The sequence below is a fragment of the Lates calcarifer genome, linkage group LG11 (assembly GCF_001640805.2).
Source record: "Lates calcarifer isolate ASB-BC8 linkage group LG11, TLL_Latcal_v3, whole genome shotgun sequence".
Lineage (NCBI taxonomy): Eukaryota > Metazoa > Chordata > Actinopteri > Centropomidae > Lates > Lates calcarifer.
In genome coordinates this window covers 17,743,451-17,768,824 of record NC_066843.1, presented here as the reverse complement: position 1 = coordinate 17,768,824, position 25,374 = coordinate 17,743,451, and the positions used below count along the sequence as shown (strand labels likewise).

The following is a 25,374-nucleotide window of genomic DNA, read 5'->3' as shown; positions in this document are numbered from 1 at the left end:
TACACAAACAAAGATCTTTCATTTACTTTCCATGGAGTAAATGTCACAGACAATTTCCAGGGGGACAAAATATAAACAGCTGGAGGGTGGTGCAGCATTCCCTACATGCGTTAAAGTTAAATCTGTTTTTTTTAACAACAACAATTTAAAAAAAAAAAAAAAGACAGAGAGAGAGCAAGAGAGAAAAGCAAAAGAAAGAGTAAAGTCTTTAATTGGCAGAGCATATCTTGCCAGGCACTGTCTCAGCCAACGCTGCATACAAGAACAAGCAGCTTTTTCACTACCATCCAATTACAGTGGGTTGGCAGTAACTGGTCTATATTCACAGTATGTAGCCCCCTGATTAGTCTTCTCAGCCTGCAAATTAAACACAGTGGAGAATGCTGCTCGCCTGTGCACAGGTCTGTTAATCCGCAACCAGCTGTGACGGCCCTTATCAACTGCCATAAGACTGGAGCTGCAAAATAAACCACATTACTGCAGATAGAAGCGGCTCAGGCAAAACCTGTATGGACAATACTAACAGAGTGTATGCATACATAAATGTGCATTTGTGTCTGCTACAAGGAAAGGAAAAAAAGCCTTGTACAAACCTTGCACACCAGTCTTTCTACAATTTGGCCTGACTACACTAAAATAGTAGAGTATTCTATGGACAAAATGCTTATCAGGAGCCATTTAAAGCAGTGCCTTGCTATTGGAGGCAATGCTTCTTTAAATCCACTGTATGACTCAGCTGTGGCTGCAGTGTGTATCATTTCTGTGTGAGAGGTGAAGGCAGGCAGCTGAGGTAAGTTATGTGGAACTGATACCATCTGGTTTTCTCCTCACCACAGGGAAAACTATTGGCCTCAACCATCACCACCACACACATATACCACTCATCCTGTTGTCATGGCAGTAACACATATGATGCCCGCAGGATACTCTTTGAAACAGGTTGTTTGCTTATTATGAGGTACCTTCATTGTATTGAACACAATAGTCTTTCAATAAATACAGTATGTACACCTGGAGGACATCTCAGTTAGAGAAAGCAGGAGACCAGCAGCAGCTCTGAAAAGCGATAATGAATGTTTAAAATCCTACAATCAATAACAGCCATCTCTTGCTGCTTTTGTCCACACTGCACAGACATTAGGCTTTAGGGATCGGAAATTGGCTACCACACTCACCCACATGAAGAATATTGCTACAGAAGACATTATTCTTGACCCGAGTGACCTCAAATGATGACACTGAGGTGCCTATATGCTCCAGTGTGGAACTGAAGCCATCTGGTTTCTTCATTAGGACAATAACTACAACAACACCCAACTGCAAACGTCTCATGTGGCAGGATTGCTCTTCAGAATGGGTCAGGCACTTAGAGTCTTGGCTCCTACACATTTATGGCACCAGTTTGTCAGAGCAGCCTTTTCTTTCATATTACACAGATGTCTCTAAATTGTATGTGTGTGTGTGTTCATGTGTAGTAGTGGGAGAGAAAGCATGGGGTGTGTAGATAGTGGGGTTAAGAAAAGCATCTAGTTGATCAGATCCATTGCAAAACTAACTGCACTGTGTGTCCCTGTGGTTTAGTTGTTAGTTTAAACCTTAGATATATATGGTGCATGGTTAGAAACTCCAGCAGGTCTGTTTCTCTCCATTTTTGTCAAAAATATTTCAGCTGTTACTCAAAAACCTTGTTTATGATATCCTCCCATTCATATTTTTCATTTACCTACTTTGGATACTGTTCAGATATGAAGTCTTTATGTTAAAAAGCATCTGCTGTTACAGTCATATTGGCCCACATTATGCCTAACATTACACTAACATCACAGTGGTTGTTGTAGGTGAGTTGAGTAGCTTAGTAGCTTAGCTATTTTGCTCAATAGCTAATGGCATATTTTAAAGAGATAGATTCTTACCATTATATTATTTTCTAGTTTATTAATTTGAGCATAGCTATGAATTCAATAAACCCATTTATTGCTAGACTACTGTTCATAATTTTACAGTCATTTATATGTATATAGTGACGTTCATTTAGAATATTCTCTTAGACTTACTACAGGAGTGAAGCAAACAGGGTTAAGTGAAGAGTCAGATCTTCCCAATTAAAAGTGACGCACACTAAACAGTTTTGTAAAGTGCAATATACCACAGTGAGATGGTCACAGCAAGAAACAGGTAGTTTATCTGAAATGTTTCTTACCTTCTCTTTAAATATGTTGAGATTATATACAGTATATATATTATTAACAGAAACTACTGATTTCTCCTACAGCCCATTTAGAGAAGAGTAATTTAAACATCCAATGATTTCAACAAAAATCCTTAGCACCATGACAGAAAACATTAAAAGTCTTTATTATAACAGCATTTCAAAGATGACAAGTTTACAGTCATAGTCACACAAAATACTACATAACACAATGGAGTGGGTTTTAAAAACAAACAAACAAACAAACATAAATGTGAAAATACTTTTTACATAAACAGACTCTACGGGTTAATGACTATATCTGGCTCAGACAAAGACTTTGGTTTATGTTGTGGACTTCTGAGTAACTGATATTTGCAGAAGAAAAGCCCTCTGCATAACTCTGGATCACATTGATTCAACTCTGTTTACAATGACCAATGCCTTTTAACTTTAGTCATAAAATTATCATTTTAAGTTTCTTCAATATGCTCCATCTCTCCTCTTTTAAGGCTTGTGTTAAGTGAACCATATATCAGGGCTGACTGTAACTCTACATGTCCCATATGTAAAAGCTGAAATAATGATGTCAAGTGGTAAATTAGCCAATTAATTGATTTCAATTACACCACAATAATTGTAATTATTGACTGGCTGTTAAAGTCATTCATCAACAAAAAATACATTCTCCAGATTCACAGATGTTACAATTTGCTGCTATTATTTGGTTTATATTGTAAACTGAATAATTTTCATTTTTGGAGGATGGCTCTTTGCACTTAGGAACTTTGGGAACATTTTAGACACCATACAATGAATAAATTAATCAAAAATTGACATAAATTAAAAAAATAAAAGAACAGATTAATGAGTAATTAAAATACTCACTAGTTACAGCCCTAACAATGTCATTATAATACTCAGTTAAAACAGCAAATGGCATAGGGAGATTAGCAAGTGTAGTTTGTTTCCTGAGGGATGTCTACACTTACACTGTCTAATACATCATAAATGGATAATTGGCACTAGTCAGAGCAGCACTAATAATATCTAATTAACTTAACTGGAGAGAAACTGTTAGTATATCCATAAGCTGGTCAGCTTCTGCACAGCAAGACATATAAGCACAGTATTTCACAGTAGCAAAGCACATAAAACAGTATAATACACATCCCTTACATCATATGCATATGAGCATATGAGGATTAATGCAGATAATCTTTCTTAGTAGGCCAGACATACAATACACCAGTTCTCCATTTTGGCAGATAGAGTCCTCTGTTTTCCCCTAGACACTGTGTTACATGATAGAGCATGTAAAGCCACAGCAGTCTTTCAGTAATGTAAGTCCAGTTTTAGTGATAAATGGCGTTGATGTCTGCTGTGATTTCGATGCCACTCTTTGATCTTGCAAAGCACCTGATAGAAGAGAAGACATGATGGAAAACTCTAATTCACCAGAGCATGTTCACAACCTCATCATATACATCTTTACTTAAAGTTATACTCTAAAGTTGTACTTTTAGATACAGCTCTCATGTCACTACATTAAATATGAGGCAACCAGCAGTAGCTGGTTAGCTTGGATTAGCACAAAGACTGGAAAGAGGATGAAACAGCTAACCCAGCTCTGTCCAGAGGCAATAAAATACACCAACCAGCTTGCCTAAAACTCACTTATGGTTGTTTGGCTGCACAGTACATGGTAGAAATAAAACTGTACTTGTTATTACAACAAATAACCACCAAAACCACAAGTAACGGATTGAAATCTTAAAGGTGCTATACATAAGTTTTTGCCATCACTACATAGCCAATGTTAGCATTAACAGGTGTTTCAGTAATCATTGCATTTACAAGACAAGAGGTTAGAATACACCCCCTGGGCATCGCTACTGTGGGACTGAGAGCGAAATGGACACTACAGTGACTCACTATCACAAAGTGGTATTATGAGACCGGATGAGCTGGGGCTACTGGTTAGCATGCTAACTTCAGTAGAAGAAAACAAGTGATAGAAACAGCGCTAACACTGGCATTGCTTTCCACAGCTGCAGACGGCTGTTAATGCTAATGGTGGCTATGTAGCAAAATAGAAAAAACTTACATATAGCACCTTTAAGAATTATGATTTAAAATTGCAATGAGTGGAGAGAAGTGCTGCTAACAAAGATAACTGCAACCCAAGATTTCTTTTTAATTGGAAGCTTGCACATGACAGCTTCATAGTTAGACTCACCTTTTGTAGCCAATGCCTTTGGAAATTTGGTCTGTAGGAAGCTGCCATCTCTCTGTCTTCCTCTCTCTCCCTGTGGAGGAAAACATATGCTTTTTTTTATTTCTTTAGTACTGGGTTTTGAGATTTTATTCCATCTTGCTAAATGTCACTGAGCTATATTTCTGAGAAAATTAGACTACAAGCTTTTTTAGATTTTAATCTGCATGGTGTGACTTCACGACTGCACCTACACAGTCATCTCCTCATTTCATTTTCACATCCACATTGAATAATTTCACATCCCAGTCTTGCTGGGAACAATCAAAATGTCACTCAAAGATATTCCTTCTCAATAACAACTGCCTGCTTATCAGTGGATACAGCTAATTTGGCACCACAGACAAATAATCTGAGTGATGGATGGACTACTGTTATTCAGTGTAAATATACAGAGAATATGCACTGAACAAGGAGAAACAAAACAGAGAGTATACATCTATGTTTTTTAGCAATAGGTATTGTGGAAGGCCCTTTCACCAGTGAAAACGGAGACTGTCAAATGTCAGAGATATTGAGCAAATGAGGTCCAATGAGACTCTTCAGACTGATAAACATGCTAAAAGCTATCTGTAAGGTTCATTCTTTGTAACAAAAGAATAAGAACTTACAGATAGCTTTTTTACAGAATTCACCAATCTGAAGAATTTGTTTAAATGAGAACATGTTTGCTATCCACAATCCATTTGAAAAACTGACAGCATACGTCAAAGTCATTTTCCAATATTTCATTCATTAACTGCACCTCAGCCTTTCAAACTCCACATCATCCACAAGGAAGTCTCTGGTCTCCACCAGCTTGTTGAGCTGCAGCAGTAGATCTTCTTCCCTCTCCCTGTCCTCCTTGGACTTGTCTTTGTCTGTTCAACAGTCACATGCCAACACAATACAGCCATCACTGATTACCATCACTGTTAAAATTATCATCAGCGTATATCTGCCATGAATACTTTCAGTAGTTATTTAATATAATATTCATTTCAGACAGCATGCCTTTTACAAAAAAACATAATTGTGAACCTCATGGTGCAAAGAGGAAATGTCAGAGGATCAGGAAATTCATTAGGATTTGTCTTCTGGGAACCAAGAAAATCTTATAGCAATCCATCTAACTGCTGTTGAGATATTTCAGTCTGGAGCAAGTGGTGTACAAACAGACAAATGACAGTGCCATCCCTACAGTATGGCCTAAAATCCTACAATGTAAAGCAGTTGATAGAGTTGTATAAGCTACCAAACATTTCTTCATTGTTATATATTAGCTACTTATCCTGATAGTTGCCACAGCAACCTTCTCCCACATCAGAGCTGTCATCTAAACTTAATGACCAGAGGAATGGGAGTGTTAGCCTTGAGAGGTGCATTATTATTTGCATTGCATACATGTCTGAGATGACAACAGCTGAGGTCATCTTGATGTGAAAAGCTTTCTCCAAAAGCCACTTTATTCTGAAGCTGCGTTTAATTCTTTCCAAGTTCTCGTGACAGAGGTTAAAGACTGGTGGGACGAAGACATTACTACGGTACGACAGCACTCTTTCCAGGGATACAGCAAAAAATGTCTGCAGGTTAAAGGTGGTGACTGTTTTTTAATTTACCTGGAATTGAGACAAGTTTTTGCAGCTCTTTCTTCAGCCTTGTGATTTCTTTGCAGAGCTGGATGTCATCCATCCTGAGGGGAAAACAAACAGGGAAAAATACCCCCCCCCAAAAAAAATAAAAATAAAAAAAAATGACTAGACATTTGCAGGAAATCAGCTCATTCCATTATAAAAACATATTGTTAAACTAGACCTCCAAATCAGCTTACTCTAAGAACACATTGACTGAGATGTCTAGTTTTGCCTTCAAAGGGCTTTGAAAACATAGAACAGATTTTGTATTATGGCAGCAAACTAATTTCCTTCCTAACTTTGCATACGACAGTGTGACTGTGAAATTGTATGAGCTTATCAAACAGAAAAACACTGGACTCAGATTTGTTCTCAGATGGCTGTGAGGTCTGTGAGTTTATTAGCTGAAATAACACTGCCGCACTGCCCTCTGTGAACGAATCACACCTGACAGCATCAGATCTCATTTCGCCGCCTGACTCTGATACCGTTTTCAAAACATCATGGGCTGGACACACAAGTGTTTGTTTGAGTTGGTGTGTGTGGGCCGCTGTTAAAAGAGGAAAATGACTGTGATAGAAATACACACTCTGAGCTGTTGGTTTAATAAAATAGGTCTCACTTCAGTGTACTTCAGCAGTATATATTTCAGGATGACTCATATGCTGCCACCCAGATGTGTTTATTCAGAGTGTATGTGCATGAGTCTGCTCATGTCGCAGTCAGCCCAAAGGATGGGGCTGCATCAGCTACTTGCAGCAGGATTTTAGTGCTAAAAATATTTGAAAATAATTTTTAAACACCAACCCAAATATTACATGCTGAAAACAAACAATTCTTTTTAAGGGAACAGATGATCTTTGGAAATACACAAATTTAGAAAGAGACTGATACCATTCTCATTTCTGCACACTGAATGTGCATCCAAGAAAGACAAGATGGACTGACTGACTGACCACTGAGACACATTATAGCCAGATGTTGAAAAGGTGTAAATGCATCTGTCTCTCTAAGACATGTACGTAATCTCTACTCCTCCCAAGTATAACTACATCAGTAAGTACAAATAGCCACAAGGTCTGTCCATAGTGACACACCTATCTGTTGTAGCTTTTATCTGATCGCTGATCAGGCAGACCATTGTATTATCTGTATGGGTGAGGGTTTGATATTAATGGAAGCCTGTGAAGACAATAAAACTTTTTTCTCGTTCTTGGCACATAAACAATAATCAATGTGATTTGGGAACGTTACTATGTTCCAAGGTTCTATGCTCTCAGGATCCTAGGTTCAATATTCCGTTGGCACACATTAACCTTTCTATTGTGTTTGTGTCAAATTTGACCTGTTTCAAATTAAAATGTTTCATAAATCCATTATAACCCTAACCCTAACCCTAACCCTAACCTTTGAGTTCCCTCAAGTGTAGGCCTATTGTACTGAGAGCCAAAACCCCTTTGACTAGTTCCCACAATAGCCATGTCATATTTATCAAATACAAAGCTGGGGAGCATCTTTTTCAGGTTCCCATTATGTGCTAGTTAATAATTGTTAACTAGCTAGCTTAAATGTTATTGATGTACTTTAACTGTTTCTGGCATTTCTGGCAGTTTACACCTTAGTGTATAAATGTCAGTAGCATTTTGAATGAGCGTTTTCTTACTCAGAAGTTCCAGTTTCACTTTGGCTCTCCACTGGCATCAACAGAAAGCAGGGGTGATCTGAATTTAAATGCAGTCCCAGAAAATCAAGAGTGATTACAATCAGACTTGTGATGTGGCCAACGATAAAAAAACAAACGCTGTTACACTTTCTTTTGCACGGATTAAACAAAGCAGAATAAATGTATTAATTAATGAGTTTTAGAGGTGCTAGTGGGTAGGATTTGGACAGATCCACACTAGTTTTTCCAGTCTTTGTGCTAAGCTAACTGGTGGCTGGCTGTAGCTTAATATTAGCAATACAGAAACATGAGTCGTGTCAATATTCTCATCTAACTCTCTGCAAGCAAGTAAATGAGCCTATTTCCCCAAATGTTGAGTTATTACTTTAATAACACAAGCAGGGTCAGGTTATAGCCTTTAACATTCATCCTCAACTGTCTCAGGAATGTAAGAGTGACTTATTTTCACATAGTACAGTTCTGCTCAAGTCAATTTTATTTATATAGCGCCAATTCACAACAGAAGTACTCGAGGCACTGTACATATAGAGCAGGTCTAGACCGTACTCTTTATCTTATAAAATTTACAGAGAGAAACCCAACAGATCCCACCATGATATACCTGTTATACCAAACCTCCCCGCAAGTTGCTATCTGCGTTGCAGTTGATTTAATACATGTCAACACATGGAGGCCCGTGGGGACGAGAAGGACGCCAGCCTATTATTAGGAGTGAGACTGTGCACCACTTTTCACCCTCTGGATGTGGGTGAACAGAGACAGTGAATTGTGTGCAAACATGATGTGAAACTGGTATGTGTCATCATGAACGGCAACACTGATCAGACTGGTAAATTCGAAGGCTTGCAAAGAAAAACAAAATCCCTTAGCAGAAGAAATCATCATATAGTCACATCATATTGCTGTTCTTATAGTCTCTGTTCTCCCACCTCCATTCTCATGTGTCAAACTAATGAGGAAGGTCTCAACAGAAAAAGGGTGAAATAATTAAAAGCAAGGATGAGAGAGAAAGGCGAAAAAGGCATCTTTTTTGAGATCTGAAAAAATATGGTGGATGTGTGTGTGTGCTGGTAGCCTGGTGAGACCTTAAATAGCACTGCTGTTTTGTTCACACCCTTTTTGCCATCATGCACATGACTGCTCCCAGTGTTGGTAGCTGACAGTTGTGGTGCATCATCTCCTACTCCTGAGAGACTCCTGACAATTTCTTGGTGTATTCAGATTCCCTGCACAGCAGAGCTTTACTGTATGTGTGGGTGCAGAGGACCAAACAGTGGAACATCATGACAGAAGAGAAGCATATATTATCCCCTTGAGTCTAATGCAATAAAACTCCCACTCAAATATTATTAGTTCTAACAAAACACTATTTTGGAGAACCATAAATCAATTAGACTAAAACTAGTGTTCATTGTGTCTGTGTTTGACACATATTTAAATGTGCTACACAAGAGCAGTTGTGAAATCATGGAGAAGCAGATCTTACATGTATCTGAGCTCTGACTCTCTCCGTACGAGGATGTCTCGTATCCGCTCGATTTTGAACAGCTCTCCTTCAATGTCCTCGACTGTAATTGTGGAGTCAGCCATCGATACAACATCTTCAGCTGAAAAGACAAACAAGACCAAAACACGTTTATTTGGGTCTGACCATCTGAGTTTCTACAAACATGATTTGTTTTTTAGATTCAAAAACTTTATGCTCAACTACCTTGTACATCAAAGAAATGAAACAAGGAACTCTTAACATTTTTAAGAAATACAAAACAACTGGTGTTTGTGACAACCTTCTTGATGAGAGCATGCTATTAAAATAATCCAGTTCCTGGGCTCTCTACTTTGAGTAATACTTAATTAGAGGAATTTATTACACTCACTACACTCATTATATCCTAACTTGGTCTTTAAGGGACTATTTGGAAGCTTTCTCTACCTCTGAATGTGGTTTCATGCCAGGAGCAGGTGGTTATGATAGTCGCTAGCCAAGAGCTTCAACAATCATTATGTTTACAGTACAAGTGGTTAGCCCATGCTCTCTGAGCAGCGCTACTTCTTCAGGGCAGTCTGGATGCTACAGTGAGTCGCTGTCAGAAAGTGATGAGATGGACTGGCCAAGCTGAAGGTTAGCTGGTTAGCATGCTAACTTCAGTAGAAAGGATGGAACTAGAAGCAAAACATTGCCATGCCTTTCCACTACTGGAAACGGCTCTTGGTGAGTAAAGAAATAAAATTTGATGCTGATTTGCAACATGTTTTCGAGACTGATCAGTAAACAGCTGTTAATGCTCATGTTGGCAATGTAGCGATAGCAAAACCAATAATTAATGAGGGAAAATTTAGTTTCATGTGGAAATACCTAAATATCCAGAAGAAAACACAAGAAGCACATGAAATTGTGAATGACACAGTCAAACTCCAATAATCTTTGTTCTGCTCTGAACATTAACACCACCCTGGATCAAATTCACCTTCCCGCTCTGATTTGATCAGAGCTCTGTGGGTACTTCTCCTCCAGTACTTCTTAACGCAATCCAGCATCACCTGAATAACTGAACTGCCCCCCCCAGCCTCCTACTCCTCACCAGGAGCGATGAGTCATCCAGCAGAGCTTGGATTGGCTTTTAATTACCTGACCTTGTGTGAAAAGACATTACAATCATATACACTGAACCACTGGGGATAACAGGGCTACACAAATACACAACCCCCGCAAGCCCAGACATGTTTCTGGTGATTCTACAACTTTTTTCATCCAAAACTGTATTACCCCATGCGTGCATTCATACATATAAATTCCCAGCAGGTGATTTGGTGTTTTAATGTTAAAACAGCCTGCAGCTCGTTCCCTCTTGTTTTCATTATTTTGCTCCAAGCCCTCCCACAGGCTTCCAGCATTTTGTCAAAATTATTCTTGACTTTTAATTTCACACTTTAACAATACTTGTTAATTAGAAGGTTCGTTTAGATATACAGTTTGTGCTGATCACTGGCTGTGTATTCTTTTCACTTCCCTAATGGCTGCATATTATTTTGAAAGAATACAGTGGTAGTAATACACAGCCTTGAGGCATTCTTTAAGTCAGTCATGAGGTATATGCACTATGTAGAAAGTAACAAAATTAATGTGTGTAAAATTTTACACATGCTTGTACGGTGAGAAATAACAGAGAACAGAGAACGGAACCTTGAGGAACGCCAAAAATAAAATGTTACAATCAAATTGATAAAACAACTGTATATTTAGTCATATATGGCACAAAATTATTGGGAAAAAATATGTACATCTGAGAAATAACATAAAACAAACAAGCAATTATTGATTTACTTTCAGTTTATTACTGAAAGCTTTCTTCTCCATATATGTTGCTTTGTTTTCTTGCCTTTGGACAAATAACAGATTCTTGTATATTCAGCTGACCTGCTGTGCAGTGACTAAAAGACTTCCTAGACTGAATTGGAATTAGAGCTGAACCGATTAAGTCACTTAATCAGTTAACTGATCAACAGAATAATAACGGTAACAATTGATAATTGATTAATTGTTTAGATAATTTTTCAAGAATCAAAAATTCCAAATATTCTCTATATTTGCTTCTCTTTGTGTTATGCGACAGTAGTCTGAACATGTGAAGGGTTTGGACTGCTTAGACAAAACAACTTGAGAAAATGTCTTGCTAAGCAATGAATTAATTGATTGAGAAAATAACTGTCAGGTTAGTCATTCATAAGAATAATTATAATTTATTGTTTTAACTAGAATTCATTAATTTGACCTTATTTTCCTGAAGAATGCTGTAAATAGAAATTATCCACCAGGTTACATTTCATTTTACCCAGTAGGGTAAAAGTCGAGGTTAACCCTTGAGGATTTTAGAAATTCTGTCTACAGCCCTGCTGACTGACAGCGAACTTCAACAGGATGCTCAGTATTCATTCTGTCTACTGAAGTTGTTGTAACACTATCCAAGCATCCACGGTGTTAAATTTTAACAGAACCACGTGTGTATTGGATTCTTCTCAACACTCACTTGATTTCTCCGTTGCTTCGTCCACTTGCGTTTTCTCCAAAGCGCCGTACTGCTGAGAGGATTTTCTCTCTTTGTCCATATTTTTTTCAAAGTGGTTCCCCGTTCAAACTCTCTGCACAGAAAAAAGAAATATTAGTGTTGCGTGCAATTAAAAACTAAAACGCGTCGACTGAGTCCATGCACCATCGCCGCATTTATGTGAGGGAATAGACAAGAAGAAGAAGAGGCACCAACAGATACTGAATCCAGTCCTACAGTGATGGATTTCTCCGCTTGGAGGAGCTTGATGTAGCTGATCCTCGCTCCGAGGCGCCACCTACTGACAGAGACACACTATCACACGGAGCCACAGCCTTAGAGGCACACAGCCCAGTTACCACTGCACAAACAGTACGTTAAATGTGGAAAAGTTAACTTGAATCCATTAAAAAGAAAAACGCTGACTACCCGTAACTGAATTAATTTAGCAAAGAATGCAAATATGTGAAATTAAAGAGGTATTTGTGTTAGTGTAACCATTTACCTGAAAAAAATTTGTGAACATGAGCACAGATTCAAAGCAGAAGTTGCCCATGAAATTCTGATTTAAATATGCTGTTTAACAAACAACATAAAAGACAAAATAAAATGACCAACAGCTGCCTGTTAAATGGTCTGCTGCACTCTAACCATTACAGCACTCTACACAGGAGAATCGAGCTGTCCTTCATCATGAATCTTTCATTGTGCCTGATTGAGTTCAGCTGTTAATGACAAACCAGGGATGACTTGATTTCATGCGGCGAGGCCCTTCAGGGGCCCACCAGATGTTCGGGGAGTGCAGCAGGCATCTGTCTGCATGCAGGAGCTGCCACTGTGCCACAGGTAGCAGTGTCCCACACCTGGGAGTGGACAGCAAACAGCTGTGTTGGTTCATTCATTCATTCTGTCCCCTGCTGTGTGTCCATAGGTACAGCCACTACAGTTTACACTACTGAGTCTATCATTCAAATTACAGGACAGAAGAAGAATATTAAGACATACAGAGTTTGTATTGTACCCACAGGTATTTCTCTGCAAGTGCATGATTTGGATCCAAAGCAAACATTTACTTTAGCTGCTGATTGCACTTCAGATGAAATAAGTGACCGCAGGAATATTTATTTATTGCATATGCCAATGAGAAGATAGTGCTGGAGTCACGCACCAAATGTTTCTGCTATAAAAAGAGGATGATTCGTTTAGCATTATCAGTTATTCATCACAGTACCAAAGTCTGCAGCAGGTTAATACCTGCCAGTATAACACAAACATACAGACACTGGTGTTACAGAAACCTTATGGACAAAGAAGTTACATTAGGGAACCCTTTTATCAGTTTTAATATGACCTCATTGCACAGAATTGCATCAGAACTTAACATTTGTACTTTCATACAAATCTAGACATTTGTTTAAAGGTGCAATATATAAGTTTTTGCTGATGCTACAAAGGCAACTTTAGCATTAACAGCTATTTACTTCATTGCATCTACAAGACTATACCTTCTTTATCTTCTACAAGGCTATACATCCTCTGAGCAGCACAACTTCTTTATCCTATAATGTTGGACTGAGAGCAGACTGGATTCTACAGTGACTCACTATCACAAAGTGGTTTTATGAGACAGGAAGAGCTATGGCTAGATGGCTGGCATGCTAATAGAAACAGAAGCAAAACAGAACTTAACACTGGTGTTTCTTTCCACCACTGGAGACAGCTTTTGGTGAGTAAAGAAATGAAGTTTGATGCTGAACTCACAATGTATCTTCTAGACAAGTAAAGCTGCTAATGCTAACATTGGCTATGTAGTGACAGAACTTACATATTGCACCTTTGGAATGTGTTTCCTGATAGTTTGAAACTGACCATTTGACATCAGGTTTACTAAGCAATAATCCACCTAAGGATACAGGTTAGACAACATTTTTCTGACAGAGATTTAGAAAACACATATGCCTTCCAACTGTCCCGCATGCATTTGCAGACACCAGCATAAACATAATAATAATTTTAACATGCTGAGCTCACTGCAGTTAAATACACAATCATTTACTGTATAATCATCATCATCATTTTATCATTCACAGTTTCAAAAAAAGGCACAAATATAATAACTGACAGCAGTCAGTCATCCACTTTTCCATCAGATAAACAGAGTGTTAAGGTGTGGTGGTGAAACAGGATGTCAGTCTGGTTTAGCCTCACCTTGTGCATACGTCTTGTGTTTACACTCTGTGTAAAAGGCTTCAGTGTTATTGTGATGATGCCTAAGCTGTTAAACTTCCCTGGTGGGAATCCTTCTTCTGCCCACCCATAATCCTGCTATCTTGTTTGCTTCATAATGGAATGATTGCTTATGCAAATGTGAATTTGTATAGGCATGAATGGCCCAGAGTCCAATCCCCAAGTTCATCAGTACAGCTGACACTGGCAGAATGATAAACTGGCAAGACAGATGAGGTGCCACAAAAATGTAATTCTGATGAAAGAAGTTGCAGTAATGAGAGTCAAAGTCAACACTTAGATTTTAATTAAACCTGTCAGGGTAGAAAATCAATTATTTTGGTCATGGAACTTGATAAAGATTGACATGTCTTTAAAGGATAGTGTCATCCTGGTGGGTAATCATAATTCCTATTTCCATAGGAAATTATTCTGTGAAGGTTAATCCCCTTTATCCACTGCACTTTTCTCTGTGTCCCTTTGTACTCTCACATGGTGGAATTCAGTGGTTTATCCTCCTTCCATAGTTGTTATTGCTTCTGTTGTCTTCCATCGCTTTATCGAGCCAGTCTCTCTCCTGTTCAGACTCAGAGTCACTGGCCTCACTCGCATCAGCCGCCAAAAGGCGAGAGTAGTTAATCCTGCGCTGGCGAGGGGCCTTCCACAGGAGCAGAAGCAGACACACACACCATACCATCAGACCCGCTGCTACTCCTCTGAACAGCCACGCCAGCCCGAACCTCTGCGCCGCGAACCCTCCAGCAAAGCTCCCCAGCCCACTTCCCAGGTGTGCAGAGAGTGCACTTAACACCCTCCTCACACTCCTCTCAGTCCCTGGCGTGGCAACATCCTCGCACTGGACATTCACAGCCCACCAGACGGCTCCACTGCTGAAACAGCTCAACACCTGAGCAGGCAGCACGGCCCATGGTGCCCAGAGGAAGGAGTAATAGAGGCACTGTAGGCAGAGACTTGCGGCCCCCAGTGCAAGCACCCTTCCTGGGCTGAGGAGTTTGGACACTCGGCCGGCCAGCAGAGGGAAGGCAGCCTGAGAGAGCAGAGCAAGGGCTAGAGACAACCCCATGTGCAGCTCGTCACTCCCATGATCCTGCATCTGCCACAGGAGGAAGTTATCCACAGGCCGAGCCTGACAGCCCAACCAGCAGGGTGGTGACAGCACAGAGAAGAGCGCGGGGGGAGCCGCGCACCAGTTGCACGGCTTTCAGGAGCCCGTTGGCCCTGTCTCGCTTTTTGTTCAGGTAGAGGGGGAGGTAGGCGGCTGCGGGCAGGGCAAGAGCTGCCAAGCCAGCATAGCAGTAGAAATGCACCGTGCTCCTGGTGGTCTGACCGGCTATAAGACAGCTCAACTGGCTGACAAGCACTCCCGCTCCTCCAACTCCACACGCTGCTCCCAGTAATCTCCACAGCCGAGTGCTGCTGTATCGGTCTGAAGAATCTGCAAAGTCTAGATACTCATAGAATCCGTCGTCTGCCGTCCACTCCAGAGGGGCTGACACCAACTCCCACGCAGAGACAATGATTAGTACCATGAAGAAGAGTTGGTGCTCAGTGTCCATGACCTTCAGGCTGCCCAGAAAGTCAAAACGGCTATCCTCCTCTGTCGTCTTTTCTCCCTGCAGGTCTTCAGATCCAGACTTTGGGTTTGACCTCCTATTCCTCACTGCAGTTGCTGAGTAGCTGGTGGTATGATGAACAACAGAGGTGCTGACCAGCGGTTGACTGTCGTTGACCACAACGTCAACATTCTCCTGTTTCAGGTGAGGGTGAGATTTATCCTCATCATGCTGAGAGAGTGAAGTTTTGTTCTTCGTGACAGGAGCAGATTTAGTATCAGCAAGTGTCTTTGTGGGAAGCGTGACGCCAGGCTGGGAGACACGATCTTTTGGGTAAGTGGTAGTCGATGATGCTTCAGGTCCAACGCTACTCATGAGCAGGTCATCACCGAGGACACTTTGGACTGGACTGCTGCTCACGTTAGTCATGTTACAGGTGCTGCTCTGAGTGTGCACATCCGCAGGAGGGATGAGCAGCAGAACCAGAGCCACCACTACCGAACACACGAGAGAGCCGTTTATCACCACCTGCCTCTTGTTGTAGTGTTTGGAGATCAGGCTCGACATGGGGCTCCACACCAGTGATATCAGGTGTTTAGTGCCCATGATGATGCCCGTCATCACGGGAGTCAGGCCCAGCTGTCTGAAGTACAGGGTGAGGAAGGGGAGTAGGCAGGCATCGGCACAAGAGCACAGGAAGTTAAAGGTGCCAGCCAGAGCGAGGGCACGCTTGATGTCGATCTGCTTGTTCCTCTTCATGGTTGTCCTTCTGGGCAGCTCAGTCTCTTCTAATAGAGCAACATGGAGCAAGAAGTTGGACTCAAACTGAGAGACACAAATAAAGAGAGAGATGGGAAATGATCAAATTTACAAACCAGACAAATAAAAAATAATGACTGCTTATCTCCTCCAGTTCTACTCATCTGATATTATTACATATTTGAAAGATATAAGTGCTTTTTGTTTGCAGTTGCAAAATTCTTACTATTCTCCAGCTCTGATACAGCGCTGTAATTACTGCCATTATCAATTAATCTGCCAATACATCTACTGATTGATTAGTCTATGTTAGAAATGTCAGTGAAAAACATTGAAAAAATGTCAACACAACCTCCTAGAGCCCACTGTCTTCCTTAATTTGATCACAAGTTAAAACCCGAAGATATTCAGTTCACACTGATAAATGACAAAGAAAAGTGATAAAACCTTTTACTTTAGACATGAGAACTAGAGAATGTTTGTTTTTTTTCTCCTGTATTGCTTTAAAAATGTCAGTGAACACATCATAGTGATACAGCAATCCCCATAGCCCACACCACAGTCCTTTTTGTTCAGTCAATTATTTCATCATATCATAAACATCATGTTCACATAGTAAAGACGAATAAATCTGTAATGTGTAAAGTCTGTAAATGTATAAATTCATTTTTATTTTTAAATTATTAGCAAGTTATTTTTGTATATGTAGAGTTGTTCTGGTGGTAAAATAAGTACAATAACTTTGTCATTGTCTCAGACATCCAGTCTGCTCCAGGCCACTTCTGGTTTGTGTTTGACTCATCCTGCATCCTGTTTACAGAACTTTTTGATTTTGTGGTTGAGTCAGTGGAAGAGTTGAGAACGTCTCCTCATTTATCGAACTTTACCTCCTACAGAAACAGAACACTAGGGTTTATATGAACTTATCTACACAGATAAGATAGATATCTTGGCAGAATGACACGTGTGTCACAAACACGGAAATTAAGTACAGGCCCGCAACTATTGTAACTCTAAAATGAGCGTTATAAGAGGTGAGCCCAGTGTAGTTTTGTTAGCAGAAAGAGGAAGATAAAAGTTTAAAAGGAACTTGCCAGTCAATAACACCTGTCAGGCTGGATGCACCTGTCGCTGCGGGATATCAAGCTGTGGAGAACTAGTCCACGTCACGTCAACTTTGTAAGATAAAAAGAAAACTTTAAACATTTACCTTTGGACTTCTGCATGCACAAGGTTCCTTACACTGTCCTAGCGACCATTTTCCTCCCCTGGTTTCTGCATTACATCCACGATATGTTCTCTTCGGACTTCAGAGCGAAGAGCACCTGCAGTGGAACGAATTCAACAGTGATCAACTGAACGTTTAAGTTTACACCTGCAGCTGTTTCCATGACTACAGCGCCGCCTAACGGTGCGGATGCCACTGTGCGTCCACAGAGATGATCCCGGGTACAGTCTGTAGCACAACTCTCCTGGCTTGATCTGAATAAAAAGATGATTTAAACTGAGTGAATAAGATTTGTGTGTGAAAGTGGAGCTGGGTATTTTTTCAGGCACCAAAGCGCTGTTCATTTCCCAAATACAAGAAAACAGTTCAATAGGAACACATTCAAGGGAAGTTTTATTTACCAGATTCTTAAATTCATGTCAAATGGTTTGAATGCTTATATTTGTCCTCTCAGCACAGAGAATTTTCAGTAAATCTTCCATCACAACAAAACTGACCATCTTAGTGAACAGATGCTTAAGCAATACATGATAAACTTTATTTTCCACTGCAGCTCAGAGGAAAATATTGTCCTTTTGATTTGTTCCATTTATTTGAAAGCTACTAGTTGCTTATGATGTATTGTTATACAATAAAGACCCTGCATGCCCACATGCAGAGACCCTGTGTGCTTTCAGTTATGTGTTTGTAGTTGTACAAAACTCTGCTGGGATTTAAATGAAATCACCATGTCAACATGTACTTACAAGAATGGTAAAGTGATAAAGCCCAAGCCCCAAATTTTATTTACTATCTTGCTGTACACGATCATTAAATTGTGTGTGATTTAACACTCTGAAAGAGGCCTTTGTATATAATGAGTAGACCTTCTTTTACTTTTGATACTTTAAGTACATTTTTCTTGTAATACTTTTGCAGGACTTCACTTGTTTTATTAAGCTGAGGTATTATTACTTTTACTTGAGTGAAGGATCTGAGTACTTCTTCCACCACTGATTGTTGATGCACACCTAACTTCATTTTTACATTACTCATCACTCTACCAGCTGGAGTTGTTTTTCACATGAAAAAGGCACTGAACCCATATCATCAAATAATAGGATCCTAAAGGCTTGACATGACAATAACACTTGCAGTATGGTTAATACAATACAATAAAAAGATTTGCTAACACTGAAAACATGCAACATAATTTTCTATCACTGTGTAAATGCTGATAGAATATTATATACAGCAGTATATGTTATCTGTACACATGTAGTAAACAGCTCAGTGTCCCTCAGAGGGTCACACCAGTGAAGGTGTTGATTGGCAGTGACAGGACTTTATCCAGGTACTTGTTCAGAGGCAGCTCTCGCTCGTCACCAATACTGAACCTGGAGCGGATATTACATCCTGGGTCCAAGCACGGAGAAATTTCTATCCTGGAAAGCAATGACATGACCTTGTAGTGAAGTTTCAATTTAAAAAAAAAAAAGGTGAAACAGACAGTTTGTAGGGTGATAAATTACCTCTGGACATCAGTGTATATCCTGCGAGAGTCCTTGTCCAGACACACAGAGAGTGTTCGATGCTCCATTGTCTTGATGCTGATGTTTTGTGTTTGGATTTTCTTTGATCAAAACACAGTTTGTATTAACGGCTCAGTTGCTGTACTACTCCTACTATAAATATCACTTCAAATGATAATAGTAACAATCATCTAAGTGGCCTATGTTCCTACATAGAAGTAAATAACTACTTACTGTGCTGAACTCTGGGTTCACACTGTCAAAACTGACAGTAAGACAATCCTGACCTAGACAAGGTGAAAAGGATATTATTTTTAGAGGCTTCTTCTTAAATAATGTAAGTGTTAATAATAATGTTAATGTAAAGCTGTCAACTAAATATAAACACCAATCCATACAAAAGATCAACCTGGTGTTACTGCTGCTGGCTCTGATGTAACCACCACACCACAGGTCATGGGTGCTTCTCCCTTCACAACTTCTCGTTTGCTTAAAGAGGTCTGTTAAAGATATAAAAACAAAATTGGCCTTAGTTAGCTGTAATGCTGCTGATAATACTAAATACATACTAAATAGGAAATATTACAATATAACTATTATTAATAAGGACGTTTAAAAACCTTTATATACTTCACTGTGATGACCGCCCCAAAGACTACCACTCTTGACTTCTTCCTGCTTGCTGAAGGTCCCTCTGTCAAACACACACCTCACTTTATGTAGCTATGCTATTAACACACTCTTGTCAGTATCTGCATGCATACACACACACACAGAGAAAAGGAAAATATGGAATATACTTTTCTTTTCTTTGAGGTGTCTGAACTCTGGGATGTCTGCCTCCAGATGGGACACAAACACCTCCTCCACCACAGACTTTACATCACAGCTGGAGCGAGTCATCTAAACACACACTGTATTTAGTCAAGGTGGGAAGAACATGTGTAACACAGATAAATAACTGACACTATCTACCAGACTGTACACAGCAGTATTCATTTTGTTTGGCCACTAGGGGGCAGCATTACAAGCTTACAACAACATGTACAGGTGTTTTTTGCTTATTTAGTTATATAGGTGAATGTCTTAAAAAACAGATGCCATTAAACACATCCAGCAGGCACAGTACAACATTAGCATTCATTTTGAGTCATTTTTTGTACACCATGTTTGTTCCCCTTTTAGCTGTTTTGGTCTCAATTAAAGAAAAGTGTCTGGCTCTCAGATAGTAAATTTAAAACTTTCTTTTTTAAGTAAACAGTGGCCTACTGCGGCAGACATGAGGGTAAAGAGAGCAGAGTTTATGGGCCAGAAACAATGAGCTGTAAGAGGGCTACTATACATGTCATTTAATCCATTGTTAATTTAAAGAATTATTGATTAGAGCAGCTTTAAGTAAAGGTAGCAATATTACAATATATACTCCATCATTCTGTCTTTAAGAAAATATACAGTCTTACTGTGGTAATATGGTGTTTCTGTTGCTTTTGTTAACATATGAAAATCCATCTGTCCTCTTTGACATTTACATGCATGCAAATTTTAATATCTATACACACAACAGCTGCTCTGTACCTTAGCAGAATACAGCGGTAGATTAACTGGGTGTGTCCCACAGCGAAGGTAGTAACACAGAGTGTCCAGTAGGAGGAGGTTTTGCTCCAAAGGCTCGTTTTGATTAGTGTGCTGCATCAGATAGACATCAGAGGACAATGGTATTAGATAGCAGTATTGGTTGTATTAGCATATGGCTGTAGACTCATGTTTAAATCTATGGTTGACTTTACAGCCAGTTTGGAGATTTCAGTTCTCAGGCTGTTGATGTTACTGTTGTACCATGGATCCACTCTTCCCAATAAGGAGGCGAGAGACAATCTCCCCTCTTCCTGACATGAGCTGTCCTATTAAGAATATGAAAATATATTATGTAGAGTACTGTAAATTCATACCAGTCAGTCAATGTTGCTTCGAGTAACTCGCTGTAACTCACAGGTGAACTGAGCAAAGGCTCCACATCCATGACTGGGATGTAGTACAACTGTAGGTTCAGTTTCTTGGTCAAAACACGACATTTTGACTCTCTCTCTCTTTTGGGAAATATACAGAAACTGTTACTGAAAAGTAGACTGTACTCATTCACAAGTGTACACACAGTGACAATACAGAAACATGCCTGAGGATCAAACACCACTCTGCCATAACTCTATTTGCAGGCCTGTCTAAGTGAAAAAAACAGCTGCTCACCGCATAGAGTGATAAGCCCTGGTTAGCCTTCCCAGCACACGATCATCCCCCATTATCACCACCCGTGCTGTGTGACACCTCCTGTCTTCTTTGAGGACAGGAGCGCTTCCAGGAGACGTGTCGATCTTCTCCTTCATTAGACTCAGTTTGTCCGCTGATTTCGTGCTCTTAAAGGCATTTCTCCGTGAGAATGCTGACCCATATTTTCTGACCAGAGGCTGCTCTGTGTCATCAAAGTCACTCTGCTTTAGATATGTCTCTATCCCGCTATCCTCAGATTGAAATGAGTCCCTCTTCTCCCTCTCCTCCTCATCAACACTAGAGTGAGAACGCAGGGTGAAGTTTGCCAGCAGATTCCCTTCAGGTAAGAAAAAGTTAATGTACAGCTTTAGAGATTTATTTACTTCTTGTATGAACAGAGACATAAAGCAGTGGCCTTTTTTTGGTCTCTTTTACTCACAAAGATCATCTTCATTTTCCCACAAGTGGAATTTGATCTCTGGAAAGGGCACTGCCCTGCTGCACACAGAGCCATAATCTTCCTCAGTTCTTTCTGAGAAAACAGGGAAAAAATATAGGGCAAGATTTGTCCAAATTTTCCTGTCTCTCCTCATAATAATGTACATTTTAACAGCAGTAGACAGAACACGTACCATCTTTAACAGCAGTCAGGATGTCTCCGTGTATGTGTTGTAGTCTGTTCATATAGGCTGCAGAACCAGCTGCACCGTGCCTTATACTCTGTTCCATGACTAAGACCACTCTATCGAAATGCTTTGCTACCATTTGGTCTCCTAAAGCCTGAAATGCATGAAAGAAAAAGAAGATCTGATTCAGGCATGTTTACTATGATCACTGTCTTAGTTTATCATGTTAGCATGATAACATTGCTGATAAGCACAACACATAAAGTGCAGTTTTTGCTCATAAACCAAAGTACTGGACAAATTTAAATTTTTACCTGATAAAGTTAACAGATCACCACATTTGAAATAATTCAGAGGATTCAAAACTACAAATGCGATCCTCATGATGGGACCAGATGAAAAGTCAGGGGATCACCAAAGTCAATAGGATTTATTCTCTGGGACGATGAAAGTATTTACAAAATTTCTTGCAGATCAATTGAGTAAATATTAAGATATTTCTCAGCATGTGATTCCTCTGACTTGCTGGTCAGGGAATAAGCAAAATAATTGCAGTGGGATTACAGTATGAGTCAAGTCTTCCCAAAATTTTGTGCAAATCCATCTAGTCTAGTGGCAGCGTTAGATTTAAAGTCAGGGGATTACCAAGATAATTACAGTAGAGTTTTTGAGATATTTCAGACAGGACTAACTGACATTGTCATCCCTAGAGCCACACTTTTATCATGGCTAAAATGTCCTTTTGTCCAAAGTGTCATCATAAGCTTGTTTACCTCCAAAGCTTGAGCCAGTCTGGAGCTTTGGCATGCCGTCCCCAGTCCCTTCTGCAGCACATGTATTATCAGATTTTTCTCAATGGTTGGTGTGTCCCTGAACGAGCTGGACACCTCCAAATACGCTCTCACTGTTGCTTCCAGTGGAGCCGAGAACACAGCTGGGTCTGCAAGCACGAACACCCTGAGGGAAACCAGAAAACAGGGAGGACACTATGTCGTTATAATAACAGTTTATTTAGTGTCAAACTTTGCTTCATTTACACAGTACAAGCTGAAAATCATTACTCACTTTTCCTGCAAGGTGAAATGCTTATTCCTCAAGTTCTGTTCTGCAATGATTCTTCTCTGATATAAAGAGCCTGTTGAGCGAAGAACATTTCTGTGAGGAGTGTTTATTTTAAAGCATTATACCAGTGTTGAATAGGATGTGTGGTATTGTGTATAGCTGATTTTTGAAAGTGTTTTCATTAATGCATAATACCTGGAGTGGTCATTTCCATTTTGATGCTCTTCAGCGTGCTCAGGGCCACAGCAGAGAGAGGCAACGGTAATATCAGCAGATTTGTCAAGCATTTATACACTCTCTTGTAAAGGCTGGTAGGAATCATGAAACCTGACTGGAATCAAATCAGTAAGACAGAAAATATTACTAATAATGCTTGTTCAATTCATTCATCTACACACTATTCACAACTGTAAAAGCTCCCCACTGTTACAGACTTGCTATAAACATATTTCTCTCTGTGTCACATAAATGGATCTTACCTGAAGAGCCGTATAATAGAGAGTGTGCAGCATTGGGATGATATGCATGGAGAATGGCCTTTCATGGATCTATATCAAATGACAAGACAAAAAGTTATGTTACAATTTCCTTCTTGATTAGCTCTTGTGAATATTCTTTTTTAACAAATTAAGTGTGCAGGCAGAAAGAAAAGAGAAAACATCAGAGAGAGGCACACAAGCTTTTGTAAGTCTACATTTTGGCCAACCCTCTTTAGCTTCTTCTCCAGCTCTTTGACCAGCACTGTGATCAGTGAAACACTGCAGGATGGATCAGTCTTTATCTTCTTCTCCAGATTCCACCTTAACATTCCTGCAGAGAAGACAGGTAGTTGATTACACACAATGGTTTGGCTTAGTCAAGTTCAGCTATTAATCTTGGGGCATGTAGCCCAGTGTATAATTCACTTTTTTCTACAGATAATAAAAAACAATTTCATCATTTTAAATAATCAAATGAAATAAATCATCATGACAATATGGAGAAAGCCTCCTTACTATTAGAGCTCCAGACAGGTTATGAAGCCACAAAAGTAAAGAAAAGAAAAAGTTAGTTTTATGTTGTGTTAAACTAAATGATACTTTCTTTATGTTTTATTCTGTAAAATCTTAAAAGAACTGTTCAATATTGTGAAAAATACACCTTTCTTGCCCAGAGTTAAATAAGATAATTGATACCATTTTTATGCCTGGTTAGCTTAGCATAAAGACGGGAAATGGGGAAACTGCTAGCCTGGATCAGCCTGAATATAAAAGGCAAATATCACTAATTAAGATGTTATGTCTCCTGTTTTGTAACCGGTTTATAAGCTAGAAAGCAGCTCTTGTTACCTTCAGACTTAGCCTTGTTACCCCCCCCCCCCCCAATTAAGCTAAGCTAAGCTAAGATAAGCTAAGCTAACTGGAAGCTGGCAATAGCCTTGTATACACTGTAAAAACATGAATGTGATATCAATGCTTTTTTCCCAAAAAAATTATGTCGGCTCTTTAAAAAGTAATTAACTATATTGTTGGTTGTATTAAAACTTATTTGCCTGTAAGTGCCCTATATTCTCACAGTTGTAGTTACCTTTCAGGGAACCACTTCGGCTGTTCATCCCTTTGAGAAGAGCCTGGAGGTCTTTGTGCAGACTGGTCTCCATAGCTGCGAGAGCCCCATCAGCTGAAAATGAAGATTGTGTTGTTGCAATGATAGCCACTGTCAGGTTTACATTCTACCACTCCATGCTTCAACTAGCAAAACGAGTTTGTGTAGTGCAGTAATTCCCAGAGGCTGAAGAGGAAATAAAAGCAGTTACCTGTGACATCAACCATCCTTTCTTATATCTTACAACAGGCTCTGCAGTTTTCAGTCTGTTACACCTGATCTTCTTTCCTCCTGTCAGCAAAAGTTCAACAATGATCTGGATGCACTTGTTCCTGAAAACTCAACTGTAAAGGCTCTTTTTCAAGCCCAGAACAGACAAATCTCAAACTGATCACACTTAATGTGAATGATAACTCACACACACCACCTGCACAAGTTTAAGACAGCTAATAAAAACATGATATGATCCATCGCTGTGTAAAAACAATTATATAATCCTGTCTGCTATGAACTTACCTATAAATGCACTATATAAAATAATGTCACTTTTAACAACCAAAAAATGTAACACAGTCACTCTCTGTCCAAATAAAACAAAGTAAAAAAAAGTTTAAGAAATATGAGTTTCCCATTGAATATTCTCCACTGCTGTGAAACAAACACACTCACAAACTGTGAGTGAAACTGTGTAACAACAACAGTAGTATTTATTGTCAAACAGGGTGTGTTTAAT

At 39.5% G+C, this 25,374-nt stretch overlaps 3 protein-coding genes across 4 annotated transcripts; all 3 read right to left on the bottom strand.

The window, feature by feature from the left end:
- Positions 1-2,338: 2,338 nt before the first annotated feature.
- Positions 2,339-12,408, bottom strand: zgc:171844 (uncharacterized protein LOC100151763 homolog). The gene is given in 7 exon segments (XM_051074091.1): positions 2,339-3,607; positions 4,428-4,469; positions 4,472-4,497; positions 5,209-5,323; positions 6,062-6,135; positions 9,247-9,367; positions 11,789-12,408. Coding segments are annotated over 7 exon segments (576 nt in total). The 5' UTR covers positions 11,868-12,408; the 3' UTR covers positions 2,339-3,488.
- Positions 12,409-13,120: 712 nt separating this feature from the next.
- Positions 13,121-17,736, bottom strand: mfsd6l (major facilitator superfamily domain containing 6-like). Its single transcript, XM_018698674.2, is given in 3 exon segments — positions 13,121-15,170; positions 15,172-16,431; positions 17,576-17,736. Coding segments are annotated over 2 exon segments (1,830 nt in total). The 5' UTR covers positions 16,366-16,431; positions 17,576-17,736; the 3' UTR covers positions 13,121-14,534.
- A 110-nt stretch (positions 17,737-17,846) lies between these two features.
- pik3r6b (phosphoinositide-3-kinase, regulatory subunit 6b) lies at positions 17,847-25,372 on the bottom strand. Of its 2 annotated transcripts, none has more exons than XM_051073837.1 (20): positions 25,158-25,372; positions 24,853-24,932; positions 24,624-24,716; positions 23,752-23,867; positions 23,537-23,605; positions 23,253-23,388; positions 23,061-23,130; positions 22,769-22,952; positions 22,002-22,149; positions 21,809-21,901; positions 21,349-21,706; positions 21,095-21,191; positions 20,892-21,005; positions 20,680-20,790; positions 19,905-20,007; positions 19,725-19,798; positions 19,514-19,604; positions 19,339-19,391; positions 19,105-19,205; positions 17,847-19,017 (listed from the first exon to the last, which is right to left on the bottom strand). In XM_051073837.1, the coding sequence occupies exons 2-20, from the start codon at positions 24,866-24,868 to the stop codon at positions 18,873-18,875; spliced, it is 2,172 nt and encodes a 723-aa protein (XP_050929794.1). In that variant the 5' UTR covers positions 24,869-24,932; positions 25,158-25,372; the 3' UTR covers positions 17,847-18,872. The 2 variants fall into 2 exon arrangements, with proteins under 2 accessions (XP_050929794.1, XP_050929795.1); XM_051073838.1 differs by having other exon boundaries at positions 23,764-23,867.
- Between the last annotated feature and the right edge of the window lie 2 nt (positions 25,373-25,374).